At 35.0% G+C, this 14,564-nt stretch overlaps 2 protein-coding genes across 2 annotated transcripts; one reads left to right on the top strand and one right to left on the bottom strand.

Moving 5' to 3' along the window:
* Positions 1 to 981: 981 nt before the first annotated feature.
* Positions 982 to 8,099, bottom strand: LOC130797313 (uncharacterized). Its single transcript, XM_057659876.1, has 4 exons — positions 7,943 to 8,099; positions 6,257 to 6,411; positions 5,832 to 5,896; positions 982 to 1,306 (listed from the first exon to the last, which is right to left on the bottom strand). The coding sequence occupies exons 2-4, from the start codon at positions 6,399 to 6,401 to the stop codon at positions 1,244 to 1,246; spliced, it is 273 nt and encodes a 90-aa protein (XP_057515859.1). The 5' UTR covers positions 6,402 to 6,411; positions 7,943 to 8,099; the 3' UTR covers positions 982 to 1,243.
* Positions 7,076 to 11,378, top strand: LOC130828560 (uncharacterized). Its single transcript, XM_057694527.1, has 4 exons — positions 7,076 to 7,091; positions 9,771 to 10,291; positions 10,347 to 10,585; positions 10,682 to 11,378. Exons 1-4 carry the CDS (start codon positions 7,076 to 7,078, stop codon positions 11,376 to 11,378), a joined length of 1,473 nt encoding a protein of 490 aa, XP_057550510.1.
* The last annotated feature ends 3,186 nt before the right edge of the window (positions 11,379 to 14,564 follow it).

The raw sequence follows: 14,564 nt of genomic DNA, 5'->3' as shown, positions 1-14,564 counted from the left end.
GTAGGCATTAAGGATACGGTAAGTAAGCATTAAGAATAATGTTTTAAGAATACAGTAAGTAGACATTAATTTTTAATGCGTTGGATTTGAAATACGTCTCTCATGACTAGCTGCATATGAAAATGTTAAATATACAAATAGGACTATTCACCTTTCTTATTAGCGCTGTGAGGCATGAATAAAAGTCTTTTAGAGTCTTAACTCCTCAACTTCCAACAACTAGACTATATTTTGATACGGTCTTATCAGTAGGTGCAGGTAAAAGTGTTCAAAATTGACCTAACGACATGACATTTAGCCAACCTTGTTATCGAACCCAACTTAAAAATGGATTTACAACAATGTAAAAATCAATGTGGAAGCAAATCAAATTTTAAGCCGATCTAAAATCGACCCAATGACCAAATGAACACCTGTAGTTGAAGTGTTGATATATCCGGGGCGAATATAATGTCATTTAGATTTGTTTCCTGATTGGGGATCGTGGTTGGTACTGTGAATGTTAAAGCATTATCCATCTCTGTTGATGCAAAATCTAGAAAGATAAGATGCAACATTAGGAAGAAACAAAATAACCACCCATTAGCAATGTAGCAAAGTTGTATTTACATGTCTTTGCTGATATGGCAGATGCAAGTATCTATAGTTTGATAGTAAATATTTCTGTGATTATGAGTCGAACTTTTAATTCGTTCAAGTAGAAATTCTATTTGTTATCGGGGTTGATTGTATGAAACAGAGAGCAACGGTTTTGCTTCATTCAATGACTGGCTGTTTACTCTCGTTGTAGCACGTAGGAAACAATAGAGAGCCCCAGTTAAAAGAGAGTGGAATGTCATCTGTTTGTTCTTCACCTGTTTGAAATTTGAGCCCCAAAGACTGTTGCGACAAGTAGATTTCTTATAATTTGAAAGCAATGCAACCTATGCAGGCAACACATACGATACAATACGTCGATACCATACACCTTAGCACAAGATGGATCACAAAATTGAAATATTGTGCACTCTAATTCCATCACAATGTTCAAGCATGTATACATATGACGTAACCCGTTTCGGTTGATCTTATGAGTTTATGTATCCTAAACTATGATTATTAAGCTAAATGAGAAAAGCTGAACAAAGCAAACCAAAACTGAGAAAAACAGCTTCATTGAAGTTTTTTCTTGACAGTTCCATACCTGGGAAGATTTGGTGTAGTGACAGTAGAAGCCTAGAAGGTTACTTCTTTGGTCGTCAATCTATTTTGATGTATTCTCAGTTGTTGACGGATTCAGTGGGCACTGAGCAACATAAGGCTTAAGCTGCAAATAAGAGATCCAATATCAATGAGTTCAGTAAAGCGATACAGGTCGATGCATTCATATACAAGAAAACTGTTTTGGATCGCAATTGAAAAGATATATCTATGTAACCCAGTAAATCACAGAAATGCAAACCCTTAGCAAAACTACAACCAGTAATAAACATAATTTGATGAAATCACAATATACATGAAGTCTCCACAATTCCTAAAAAATCGAGAATAACTAAGTTTTTGAACTGATATTTTCTCAAGTAGTGAGCCTTCTTAGGAAAGAGTACAAGACAAAGGTTACTCTACTCGAAGACCTAAATATGAGATTGACAAAGACAAGGTCAAATGCAGACCTGCAAGACAGATACTAACAGAAAGAATTGTTGAAGTTTTAGGTGCCATGAGTTCACATTGGCTCGTGTTTGGGCATGTTGATACATTGAGAAAATATTGGGTATAATGGTGGGACCAATATATGAGCATACAAGAGAAGTTGGTTTTGGAAGTTGGGTTTTGAACATTTGGCTTTATCTCCAAGGGTCCAAAAAAGCCGACTTGGCTTTATACGATGAACCAACGGCTTGAGTCACTTGGCTTTCCTGGTTCGCCACACAAAAGTCAACTTGGCGAGGTGTTTTTTTCGTGCTCCGCGTATTAAACTGAGTTATAAATAGCTTAATTACACATTAGATTAGTGTATGTTTGTACTTACTAATCTCTCTTCTACCCTCTAATTGCAATCCTATACTCTAAGCCTCTCTTATACTCCAAACCACAAACCATGTAGACCATCTTGAAAGCTTCTAAGAAATCTTTATTTTCATCAATAAAACATCTAGGCTAAGTGTGGGCATAGCCAACATCGGGTGAACCATGTTAATTTCTTTGTGTTGCTTTATAGTTGATTAATTTTGCATAATTCTTAATTCTTGAATCAAGATTTCTAATCTTGTTCTTCCTCAATTCAATTGAGGGCTCTAATCATTGACCCTAGGGTAAATTAGATGTTTTAAACTACTAAGATCATCTTGCAATCAAAAAGAACAATGCAGTTCAAGAGATGAACCTAATGCATACGTACACATGACTTACTAGAAAGGTACAGTTTCTTTCGTTTGTGTGTGAGAAAATGATTTCCCTGGTGTAGCACCCTTTCTCCATTTTGCCTATTTCCTTTTCCTTTTGTTCTTAGACCATCAGAACAGTCTGGACTTCAGGCCGGCTAGTCAGATTTAAATGTTCTGGCTAAAAGCACCTTGATGGCAATTTTAATAGACAAGCCACCTTTCAGGAATGTTGGTTCTTTTTTCCCCAGCATATTTCTTCAGTATAAGTGTAAGAAGTGCATTCACTCCTTCTCTTTTGTTCTAATCTTTCAATAATCTCACATTGCCCTACTTACCACATCCAAACTAGATGCCTTCTATAGACAACTAGCTTGGACTCTCTAAACTCCCACCGAACTGGACTTTATACGCTCTGTTTCTCCTGTGCAGATTCCCTACATAACGTACTAATTTAAGAGGAGAAGATGCATATGACCTGTGGTTTTTGAATGCAAAATCAGTTTTTGGGGTCTATTATCTTCTTATGTTTGTGGTGTTCTAAAACTAATTTACTGCCTAAATATAAATTGCAATACATTACATTACCTCAATGTTAATAAACGGCTCTTATTAAAACTCCCAACTTGGCAAGGTTTGTGGAGGTTAGATGTGCGCAGTTTTACTTTTGTAAGAATAAAGAGATTATGTATATCGTTGAATTTGACATTCTGGGATCATATGATCTTGAGCAAGACTTCCTAAATTATAGTTATTGATTTATCCAGTAATGTTTGATTATCCTTTAAAACCAGGGAAATTAATGACAATCAAATTCCCTTGCATATATTATATCTATGCTATTTGTGTCTGTGTCCATTTTTCTTCCATGGCGAACCAGTGATAATCCATGATTGAATTTGCATTTTTTTTACTACGATTGAGAAAAGGGAAGGGATAGGTAAAAATCAAATCCAGGGCCTCGACTAGAGAAAGTGGTACTTGCTCTAACTGAGACAAGATACAATTCACGCATTTCCATTTTGAAAGCAGTTAAGCTCTGTTGGTATACAAGTTGCTCATAAAAGTTAAAAGGTGAAGTTTAAGCAGAGTTCTATCTAGTATCTTTTGATTATTTTTTCAATGATAGGAATACAAGTTAGACAACATAATTGGGATTTTTATTTGAATTGTGATCAACAAGTTCCATTATACATTTATTGGTTGATATTAGTGAACGAAAATCTAGATGGGTTTAAGTGTTTAACGATAGCATCGAGAGGTGTGGAGTTCATACGTCGGAATCAAAAGTGTTTGAATCATGTCGGGAAAGATAAAGTATATGAAATGTCATTTTGGCATGAATAGTCATAGCAAAGGTGTTGTAAAGCTAAGCTCCCTACAAGTAAGCATTTTAGGTACCTTGGATTATTTTCACCATATGAAACGGAGATATTAGAGAAGTCTAATGCGTGGTTGAAACAGAGTAGTGCAGTCGATGTGTGTCGCCAAAAACATCTGATAAAAAATGGTATATGATAGGCTAGCTGAAATACATGTATTGAGGTGGATGAATTGACACATTCTAAACGATAGGATTCAAATAATGGCATAAAAGGTTTTTCTTTTTGAATTGCACATATTGAAGGCAAAATGAAAATAAATAAATAATTAATTAATTAATTTAACATTTACTTTGGTTTAGTCATGTAGATACAAGTGGAAGGATAAAAATTTGAGCTCAAAAGAGTTAAGAATAGCATATGAAAAAAATAGAAATGAATGAAGGAGTATGTATGTGGATCAAAAAAACATTTCACTTGCCCTAATGTCATTAAGTGGCTCCCACCGTGGTAAGGTTTGGGGGGTCGGATGTATGTATGTAAATGATCATTGAAATTGATTGTTGTGGTTCATGTAGTCGAGCCATTTGATGGGATTAATACTTTGGCTTTATTGTTGTTGTCTCTCTTCTAATCAATTCGATCTTGATTTTTGATTTGAATTTGCATTCTTAGTTTTAAAAAGCATGAGGTGCACTCACAAAAGCCTTAACGTCTAGGTGCAAAGTGCAGGGCAAAGGTGCTAGTAGGTGAGGCACAATTTTCCCTAAAAAGCTTCATAATCAATTTTCAAGCATATATAAAACTTAGAATAACATGACATTCCTATTATAATAGCAATAAGCTTAAAAACATTCATTAACATTGTAATAAACACTATGTTACCACATAATTATTATAATGTGAATGTGAAGAATAACTTAAGTTATTTTCTTCTTTTTCATCTGCTTTTCTGCACTTTTTTCCTTTTAATTTCTCAAACTTCATATTCAAGTGAATTTGCATTTCGAGTTTTATTTCTTATCCAAACAAATAAGCTTAAGTTAATCATCCATCCCAACAAGGAGATGAACAAAGCGCAAAATGCATCGAGTCGTACCAAGGCGCGTCTCTCTTGTAGTGGGCTTTGCCTCACCTAGCCAAGGCACTTTCAGCACAGCCTAGCTCAAGGCGTATAAGGCGCAAAACAAAGTATGCTTTTTAAAGCTAATCAGCATTTGCAACATTAAGGCAAATATTGTTTAAGAGGTTGAAGAGAAGAAGGATGAAGACATTTCAAGAAAGAGAAGAGAAACACATGCAAGGACAAGAAAAAGTAAAAGAAGGGTAAAAGGTGAGTTAAACTACCAAAACGCTGACTATTTCGCTGGAAATTCAACTTTAGGTGCCATCCTACTAGGAAAAGTTGTCTCTAAATAAAAATCTTATCTCAAACACCTTGTATTTAAGCCAATTTTTATTATTGTACCAGCTTTTAAGATACCTAACAAGAAACATACCCTCATAATCAAGCAAAAATGGTGCAAGGATCTTATATGTCTAGAAAGAAACACGGGGATTCCCCATAATGCATAAATTGTAGACATCATTAATCCTACCACATCATTTACCTTAATGAATTCATCATTTTATGCCGGTAGAAATTTATAGCAATCTAAAGTCTATTATTGCAATCTAAAGCTCATGTACCTCACCTAAATCAAGCACATCTTAGAAGTCAATCCAAAAACTTTCATGCAATATACTCTCGTCAATCCCTCCTCGCTCAAAATATTTCAAGAACTCTAATCTTCTAGGTCATTGGCATAGGACTTTTCAATCGATTTTACCATCACTAAATCAATTCAATCATAAACACGCAAATCAGACAAGTCAGTCTCATAATTCACTAATCTCCTCAGAAATCACGTATCGAAAAATGCAAAACAAGGACAGCTTTGGGTTACTTTTGATCCAGTTTGAGCGAATAGTAATTTAAAAAGCAATTATGTTACACTGAGACAAGCACATGACTACATGAGTTCTTTCATCATCTCATTGCCTTGTTTACCCAACATCAGGAGCTAGTTTTGTATTTGGCAAGTTCCAATATTCCTCAAAAACAGAAGAATGGTACTATTCTGAATGAGACAAAGATCTGAAGTACCTTAAAATTGGTGAGATCAGGAACAACATAATTAGGGAGCTTTTCTTGCACCACAACATAGCCACCTACAGAAAACTTCAGATTAATTCTACAACAGACAAAAAGTAGTATACAAAGAAAAATGGCATTTCTTTTAGCTTTGTTTGATTTATCGAAGATTAATTTGGTCCCTTGCTACCAAAAGAACCTTTTAAGAGCATTGTCATAATATATGTTCAAATTAAAACCAAAAGAAAGGGAAAGAAAAATTTATATGGAATAAGGAAAGATGGACCATATTCAGATCATCTAAAAGATCCTTTCAAAAGCTTAAACGGGCAACTACTGACTAGTAGACAAATTGATTACTAACAGCAAAGACCAAAACAAGTTGTTACTCCAAAATTGATTGACGGAAGACGGACAGTCCTAAAAGTCGATCAAACCTTTGCGAGTATGAAATCCAGTGGGTTTACAATTTTTTCCTTTGTAGTAATTTCTAGGGGCTCTCTTTGAAGAAAGGATATCCAATGATGATGTACGCTTCCTTCGCATTGCCCTTCCAAGCCCAAGTATTAGTCCAAGCGGCATTTTTCTTTTTCTGACAAATAAGGAGAGCAAGGCGATAACTAAATCAATATAGCTAATGAAGTAGTATAAGAATATCTCAATAAGGAAAGAGCTCACACAGATACGCCTAAAACAGAATCTAATTCCTCTGTCCAGCCATCAACTAATAGTGCACATATTCCACATCATATTGATTACCATATATCAGTGTGTTCAGAAGATAACTATGTTTAAGAGAAGTGGAGAGCTATGACAAAGTAAACATAAACAAATATGTGGCGAAACTTGTACTCTATTAATTTATCTAGTTTAAGACAACCTTTCAAGGTTGGTGAAAAAATAATGAATATCTAGGAAAAACTAGAAATTAACGCAACTTTGACTACAAAGCTTCACGTGTTTTCCTCTCTTGCAAGAAAAACTAGTTATCACTTATCACCTATGCCTTAATAGTTATTCACATTAAACATTCAATAATTTCCTTTTATTAATTTAATTTACAGTAGCTTTCCACATTATGGTTGCATTCTCTTAACTTTTAAACAACATGAAAAGTCGGTAATTACAAGGTCTAATTCTTCGCTGCTTTTCCATTTTGAGTTGGAACTATGTGTTCCAAAACTATGATTCAAGCAGAGATTACAATAAAAGTATCCTGTATCCCAAATCACATAATCTACCTATTTTCTTACATGATGGCAAATTCAAAAGGTATTCAAGGCGAGTCACTTTGAGCTCATTGCCGGTTCCAAGGTCCCAAGCCCGGATAAAAAAGAGGGTGAGCGATAGGTTCATATCTCTGTAAAATCTAGATACATCCTATGGTCATGAACTAAAAACAATTTTCTTGGGGGTGTCCCCCATTCATGTAGACGACCACATGATCTATTGGTTCATGTAGCCGACAACAATCTTAGGGACTAAAGCTTTGGCTTTGTTGTTGTAATCTCGAGTCATCAATAGCCCAAGTGACTAACATACTCTCAAATCCAGAAAATTACCAATATAGTCTTGCATCACTATTCACTAGTTAGCTCAATACAGATGACACAGTACACAACAAATTCACAATTTTTTGAGCAATATCACTATTCACTAGTTAGTTTAATACAAATGACACGGTACACAACAAATTTGTTATCAAACAACAGTCTCATTTCAAACACTATCCTTAGCATATAATCAACATTAAGTAACAAGTTTGCTTGTAGTTTTTCAAGTTCTTTTTAGGGTCAAAATAGGTAGTGACAAAAATCAAGCAAATACTAATATAATTATGATGAAATAAACCAACAAATGCCCAGCACTGCTGAGTCTACATTAGTAAGGCTTCAGAGTAGCATACATAGTAGTAATCTTATACCCTAATCAAATCTGAACCATTTCAAAACAAATTAGAGGGCAATTAATCGTCCCAAAACAGTCGAAATGGGGAACCAAAATACGAAATTAGGCATATTAAGATAGGAGAAAATAAATATCAGTGAAGCTTGTAGCAGTCAACAAGAACAAGAAAGAGAAAAAAATCAGAGTACGAATAGTTATCGTCTAGTGGTCTGTACCCGGTGTGCCGGCTCAGGTAACTTCGTGAACCGTAGCTGCTTGCCTTGCCTATTTGCCTCCTTGAAACTTGATTTAACTATTCAAATTAGTACATGTGCCCTAATTGCAATGTTAGAAATAGTGAAGTAGGAAGTAATTCTCCCGTTCTTTTGAAGTTTCCAAAATGAAAGGTTTAAGGGAATAAGGAAAAATAGAATATTTTAAATATTTAATATAAATTATTATTTTATTAAATAACAAAATTGATAGAGTAGGAGTGATAATCATAAACATTAAAAAAATTAAAAGAAAATTAGATGGAAAAAGTATGGGACCACAATTAATAAAAAATCATACTCCCCTCACACCAATGTAATTGTCACATTTCCTTATTTGGCAAAACCATATCAATTGTCACATTTCTATTTTTGTCATTTTTTTTACCTAAATATCCTTAGTTCACACAAGTAATTACGAATATACCCCCATATACCTTACTTACCCAACTACCCTTCACTAATTACCCTTCACTACCTACCCAACTACCACCTTTTTAATGAACCCCACACCACTTTTAATATCTGTGCCCAAGTAAATGGGACATTTATATTGATGTGGAGGGAGTACTATTTATCAAAAAGATTAGAAGATTTTAGGTGGCACTCCCTTGGAAGTTCTGCCACTTGGATTGTTGAGATTTGGACACTAAAATAAACTTTTACCAATTAAAATAAAAAAAGTAGAAATCAAAAATCTAAGTTTAATTAAATCATACTATCTATTAAAAAGATTGAAAATTTTCAAGTGACACTCCCTTCGGAGTTCTTCAACTTGAATTGTTGAGATTTATTATTTTAATTATTTGGCAAGTTATTTTTATACAATAATGTTGACTTATACTAATTAAAATAAAAATAAAAGAAAAATCAAATGTCCAATTGACTATGCTTAATTTAAATGGAGCAATTACATAACAAAATGATATAAACTGCTATAATATGTATTTACATAAGTATATTTACCTAATTTTGTTTCTTATTTCCTGTAAAGTATTTTTAAGAAAATCAACACTAATTTGTTTCTTATATAAATCAGTATCATTTAAACAATTGTGAATTTTTAATATGTTCACTTTTAATAATTATCACAATCACATTATTATCATTAATTTATATTTGCTATTGCATTTTATTAATATGTATCTGCACACACTTACATATTTGTGCTTTATGTGGGCATAGAAACTAGTATATTTATATAGTTAGTGGAAGATATGTGGAGATAAAAATATTATAAAAATATCAAAATGATGATGAACAAAGTTATTTTTGTCCAAAATTTATGACGTAAATAGAAAAATTCTTTATAGTTTATGGGAACAACAAATAAAATACCTCAAAATGACAAATGAAATTTTTTTTTAGGAACAGAGGGAGTAAAAATGTGTCATATTATGATTGACATAAAATATAAAAAGTAAATATAATTATTTACGAATAAGTTATATAACTAAACCAACGTATTTAAGAATTGTAGTAATGTCTAAATTCTTTATTGTGAAATGGTTATACTTATTAAAAGTTTTTAACAACATGAGCATATATGTCTAATTTTTTTGCAGTCCACACGTTTCTTTACCAGCTCCAGCCGCCGACAGACTGCGGCCTCCTTACCACGAGTCGGTATTCTTGTAGCTAATGATATCCTAAAGGAAGTGGTAAAAGTAAGGAGGTGCAATGAAAGGATTACGCTAGTTAGAGTAGTAGTGAGGGAAGAGGTATGGGCCACAAGTTAGGCTGGATGAGCAAGTGAGACGTGAGTTTTGGCATAACCTGGGTGACATTTTAGAGACCATCCCAGCCAACGAAAAAGTTTTTTTAGGTGGCGACTTCAATGGACACATAGGAAAGGAGGCAACAAACTATAACTCAATTCATGGCGGTTTTGGATATGGTGTAAGGAATGAGAGTGATGAGTCCCTACTTGAGTTGGTGCTAGCAAAGGAATTGGTTATAGCTAACTCAATATTTAGAAAGAAGGATGAACACTTGATAACGTACAAGAGTGGTAAGCTTGCAACCCAAATTGACTACTTTTTAGTACGGAGAGACGATCGAAGCTCGTGCCTAGACTGTAAGGTTGTGCTTGGCACAGAAATGCCCACCCAACATAGGGTATTAGTACTAGTTTTTCGTATGAGGAGAAAGATTGCCGAGAAAAAGTTAAAGGGCAGGGAAATGATCATGTGGGGTAGACTTAAAGGGGATAAGGTCGCAACCTTGTCAAGCAAGATCAAGATGTCAGGTTATCTAAGTATATCAAACGATGCGAATCAAATGTGGGAGACTATGGCGGAAACCATTCGTAAGGTAGCAAAGGAGACGTTAAGGGTGTCGTCAGGGAAATCAATGGTGTACAAAGAAGATAAAGGACAAAAACAGGAGATTCAAGGAGCTTATGGCTTGTACAGAGGAGGAAGATAGGAAACAAAATAGAGAGAGGTATAAGGAAGCAAAACGGGAGGCAAAGAAAGCAGTAGCAGAGGCAAAGAGTCGTGCGTTTGAAGCCTTTTATCAAAAGCTTGATACCAAAGAGGGGGAGAAATATATTTTTAAGTTGGCTAAAGCCAGATCTAGGCAGAGGAAAGACCTAGGAACAGTGAAGTACATAAAGGATGAGAGTGGACGAGTACTCCTTAGACATGAGGATATCAAATTAAGATGGCATTAATATTTTTCCCAACTGCTCAATGTGACTAGGGGTCTAGCAAAGGAAAGTCGACCAACGACGGGCATCCGAAGAACATGGGTTTACGGGTCATTTAGTGATATAACCACGGCGGAACTAAGAGAAGCTCTCAAAAAGATAGGGGGATTTAAGGCAGTTGGACTTGGTAATATTCCGATTGAGGTGTGGAGGGGTTTAGGAGAAGAGGGCATTCATTGGCTTACTGAACTCTTTAATGCCATCTTGAGATCTAGTAAGATGCCGGAAGAATGGAGGGTTAGCACAATTATCCCACTGTTTAAGAACAAGGGCGATGCACAAGAATGCGGGAATTACAGGGGTATCAAACTTCTAAACTATACAATGAAACTGTGGGAAAGAGTGATTGAGAAAAGACTTAGACGAGAGACGGTGATTAGAGAGAGCCAGTTTGGATTCATGCTGGGAAGATCAACCATAGAGGCGATCCATCTTTTTAGGAGACTGATGGAAAAGTATAGGGAACGAAAGAAGGATCTGCATCTAGTGTTCATTGACCTGGAGAAAGCGTATGATAGTATACCACAAAGCATCATTTGGGATAGTCTCAAGAATAGTGGTATTTCACAAAAGTACATTACGGTAATACAGGACATGTATAACAGAGTTTCGACTAACATTCAAACACCGGTGGGTATGACAGAGTCTTTCCCAAAATTCAAGTGGGTCTACATCAGGGATCAACACTAAGTCCTTTCATTTTTACGGTCATTATGGAAGAAATCTCTAAATCCATCTGAGGGACCGTACCATGGTGCATGCTTTTTGCTGACGGCATTATTTTGGCCCCAAAAACTAAGGAGGAGGCTAACAAAAAATTGGAAGAGTGGAGGGAAGCCTTGGAGGGTAAGGGGTTACGTATAAGTCGCACGAAGACAGAAATCTCTAAATCCATCTTGAGTTATGTTTGCCAATTAATTCAATGAATGCTCTCTAAAATGATCAAGAAGTCATGACTGCTTTGTTATAAAAAAGTTCAATTTTGATCTAAAAGTGATCAATTCAAACCTTTAAATGATCAATTATGATCAGTTATAACTTACGAAAAAAAATCAATTTGGACCTTAAAAGTATCAATTATGACTTTAAATATATCAATTACTGAACGCATATTGAAAAAAACTATAATTGGACTGATTGGGCTATCCGTCTCTTATTGAGATCATCGCTCGCAAGACCAGCTGTAACTCTATTTGTGTAAGAGCATCGGTTTTATTCTTTTTCTTTGAAAGGAATATCAATTTTTGAAAACCATGTTATATTAGAGATCGAATGTATTTCAGTTTTTATTGCATTATTTTCTCCTACAAATTACGCGATGTTTGTAGGAGAAAATAATGCAATAAAAACGACACAAAGATTTAACGAGGTTCACCCAACTTAGGCTATGTCCTTCGGTGTGTAGTATCTCTTATATTATCAAAGGAGTTCAAAGAACTCTTAAATATGGAGAATACAATAGAGAAGAGATATAGGCTAGTGTTTGGCTTGGGGTGTATTTTGTGGATGTCTTTGATGTACATGAAAGCTCTCTATTTATAGTACTAAGTACATTCAATGAGAATACAACCTTAATTCTAAGTAATAACTACTTTGAAACAACTCCAAGAAGCTAAAGGGACAAAAGACAGTAGCTTATGAATCGTCAGAAGAACCGCTCGACCGAAACAGAGGCTCGCTCGGTCGAGCGAGCTACATCAGGTCACTGAATGTATTCTGTTTGTTCGCTCGTCCCACCCAAGAGCTCGCTCGGTCGAGCGACCTTCAATATTCCTTTCTGTCAATTTCTACTCGACTATCATAGCAAATCATCATCAAGAAACCTTTTGCACTTCTCCATTAAACACCATCAAGACCAATAACTTCCATGATTACTTCATCAATTAAATCACACTTAAACAAACATTAAGTTACCAACTTAAATACTCATATTAATACACTCATAGGATTTCATCCCAATACCACACATAAATGCTCACACTAATTTATACACTTAAGTCACACCATTCATAATAATTTTACTTTATTATTACTTTACTAAGTTTTTCTAATTCAATTTAGTTTAATTGACAACTGACGCATTCTTAAATGTTCAAGTATATATAACAAATTTTAGAATTTCAAACAAATAGTCTAATTTCATAAACAAGTCCTTTTATCTTTACATTATTGGTAAGAAGTAATACATCATAATTAAGGTTGAACAATGTTTTCTAAACCACATACCAAACCAAATCAAACTGTAACTTTAGTATTTTGTCTTCTCTATGGTTTAAATGGTCTGATTTGATTTTTTTCCAAAAAAAGTTATGGTTTACGGTCTGGTCTTGGTTTTTTATTTTTCAGACCAGACCAGACTGCAAACCATACTGTGACCTAAAATCATAATATTTTAAAAAAAAATAGATTGCTACCTAGATATTTCGAAATGTATTTATTTTTATACAGTAATGTATACTTAAATGATGTTGATGCAATTAACTAATTACAAATTATTATATTTTGTGTTTGTAAGTGCGAAATTTTTGATAAACACAAAGATTAATTTGGAAAAAATATAAAAATAAAAAATCGTAGACCAGAATGTTGTAAATCAATTTGGTCCGATCCAGTCTAGTGATTTAAACGGTCTGACTTGATTTAAAAATTTTGTGACTGAAACTTTTTATCTTGTCTGATTTTAATAGCTGACTAGACCAAACTGAATTGTGTTTACGCTAAATTCATAATTCATACCGGCTAATACCCATTATACTGAGATGTACGATAGTTGTTACTTAATATGCTCCTCCTTAAACTTGAAATTACAAGTGGATTTTGTTCACAACTTTGTTTCGGTAATGAAACGAGGAAGTGCAAAAGACACTTAAAATACCTGGAGATTGATGGAAGAGTGATCAAGTGAAACGGTTTATAAGAGAAAGCGACTTGAATTCCTGCAATACAACACGTTAGCCTTGTCCGGGGGGTGATCTCCCGGAAAACCCCTCCGACGCTCAAGTTAGAACGTAAATCGGAAATTAATGAATGATAGATTGTAGAATGAATGCAAGAAGGAAGGTCGGGATTGGGATTGCTGGTGCTAGTGCTAGAGTTTAGGAAGGCTAAGGAAGTAATGTAAGCAAGGATACTAGGAAAGTTATTTCAGATGATCCTCCCTCCTTGATGGTAGCTTCTATTTATAATGGTGAAGAAGGGGAGTTATTTCTGAGGAGAAGTGGACTAACATGGGAGTAGTGGGAGTAATGGGAGGTGGACTGGTCAGGGAAGAATGGACAGTTATTCATCTGAAGCAAGGAGAGCCAAGCATGTATGAAGAGTGGAAGGTGGTGGGTGGTTATTCTCCTTAAAAGGAGGATAGCCACAGGAGAGGGATGGCAAAGGATTTAAGTATTCTGGAGGTAAAAACCTATGGGCCTGCCAAAGAATAAAAGAGGTCCAGCCAAAAAGCCTATTGACTAAAAGTCAAAGTCAAATCCCGAAAGGTCAAAGGGTATTTTAGGGATATGATTTTAGTTAAAAACAATACCATGACATTTAGCCCCACGCATGAAGGACAATATGAGGGGAGAGTCCCGACGCCCTGAAATATCTTCCTTTATGCGGATAAATATGCACCCATCGTAATTGATTTAGTGAAGGGACACGATCATAGAGAACATGCGAAAGCCCCATGAGGATGAACACATGCCCAATCAGGCGAATTTTCTGATGAATCATGAAAGTTGAGCTTGAAAGCTTTGAATCGACTGTTCATATGCCAAATTCCGAATTGTAACGAAAAAGATATGACCTTTTAAACTTGTCAGGCAAAAACACATTGAATACGGGGCAAACGGACATATGAAGCCGCGGCTTGAAGTATGCCGCGAAGTA

The sequence above is a fragment of the Amaranthus tricolor genome, chromosome 12 (genome assembly GCF_026212465.1).
Source record: "Amaranthus tricolor cultivar Red isolate AtriRed21 chromosome 12, ASM2621246v1, whole genome shotgun sequence".
NCBI lineage: Eukaryota > Viridiplantae > Streptophyta > Magnoliopsida > Caryophyllales > Amaranthaceae > Amaranthus > Amaranthus tricolor.
The sequence above is the reverse complement of the archived record's forward strand: the minus strand, read 5'-3'. Positions and strand labels throughout refer to the sequence as shown.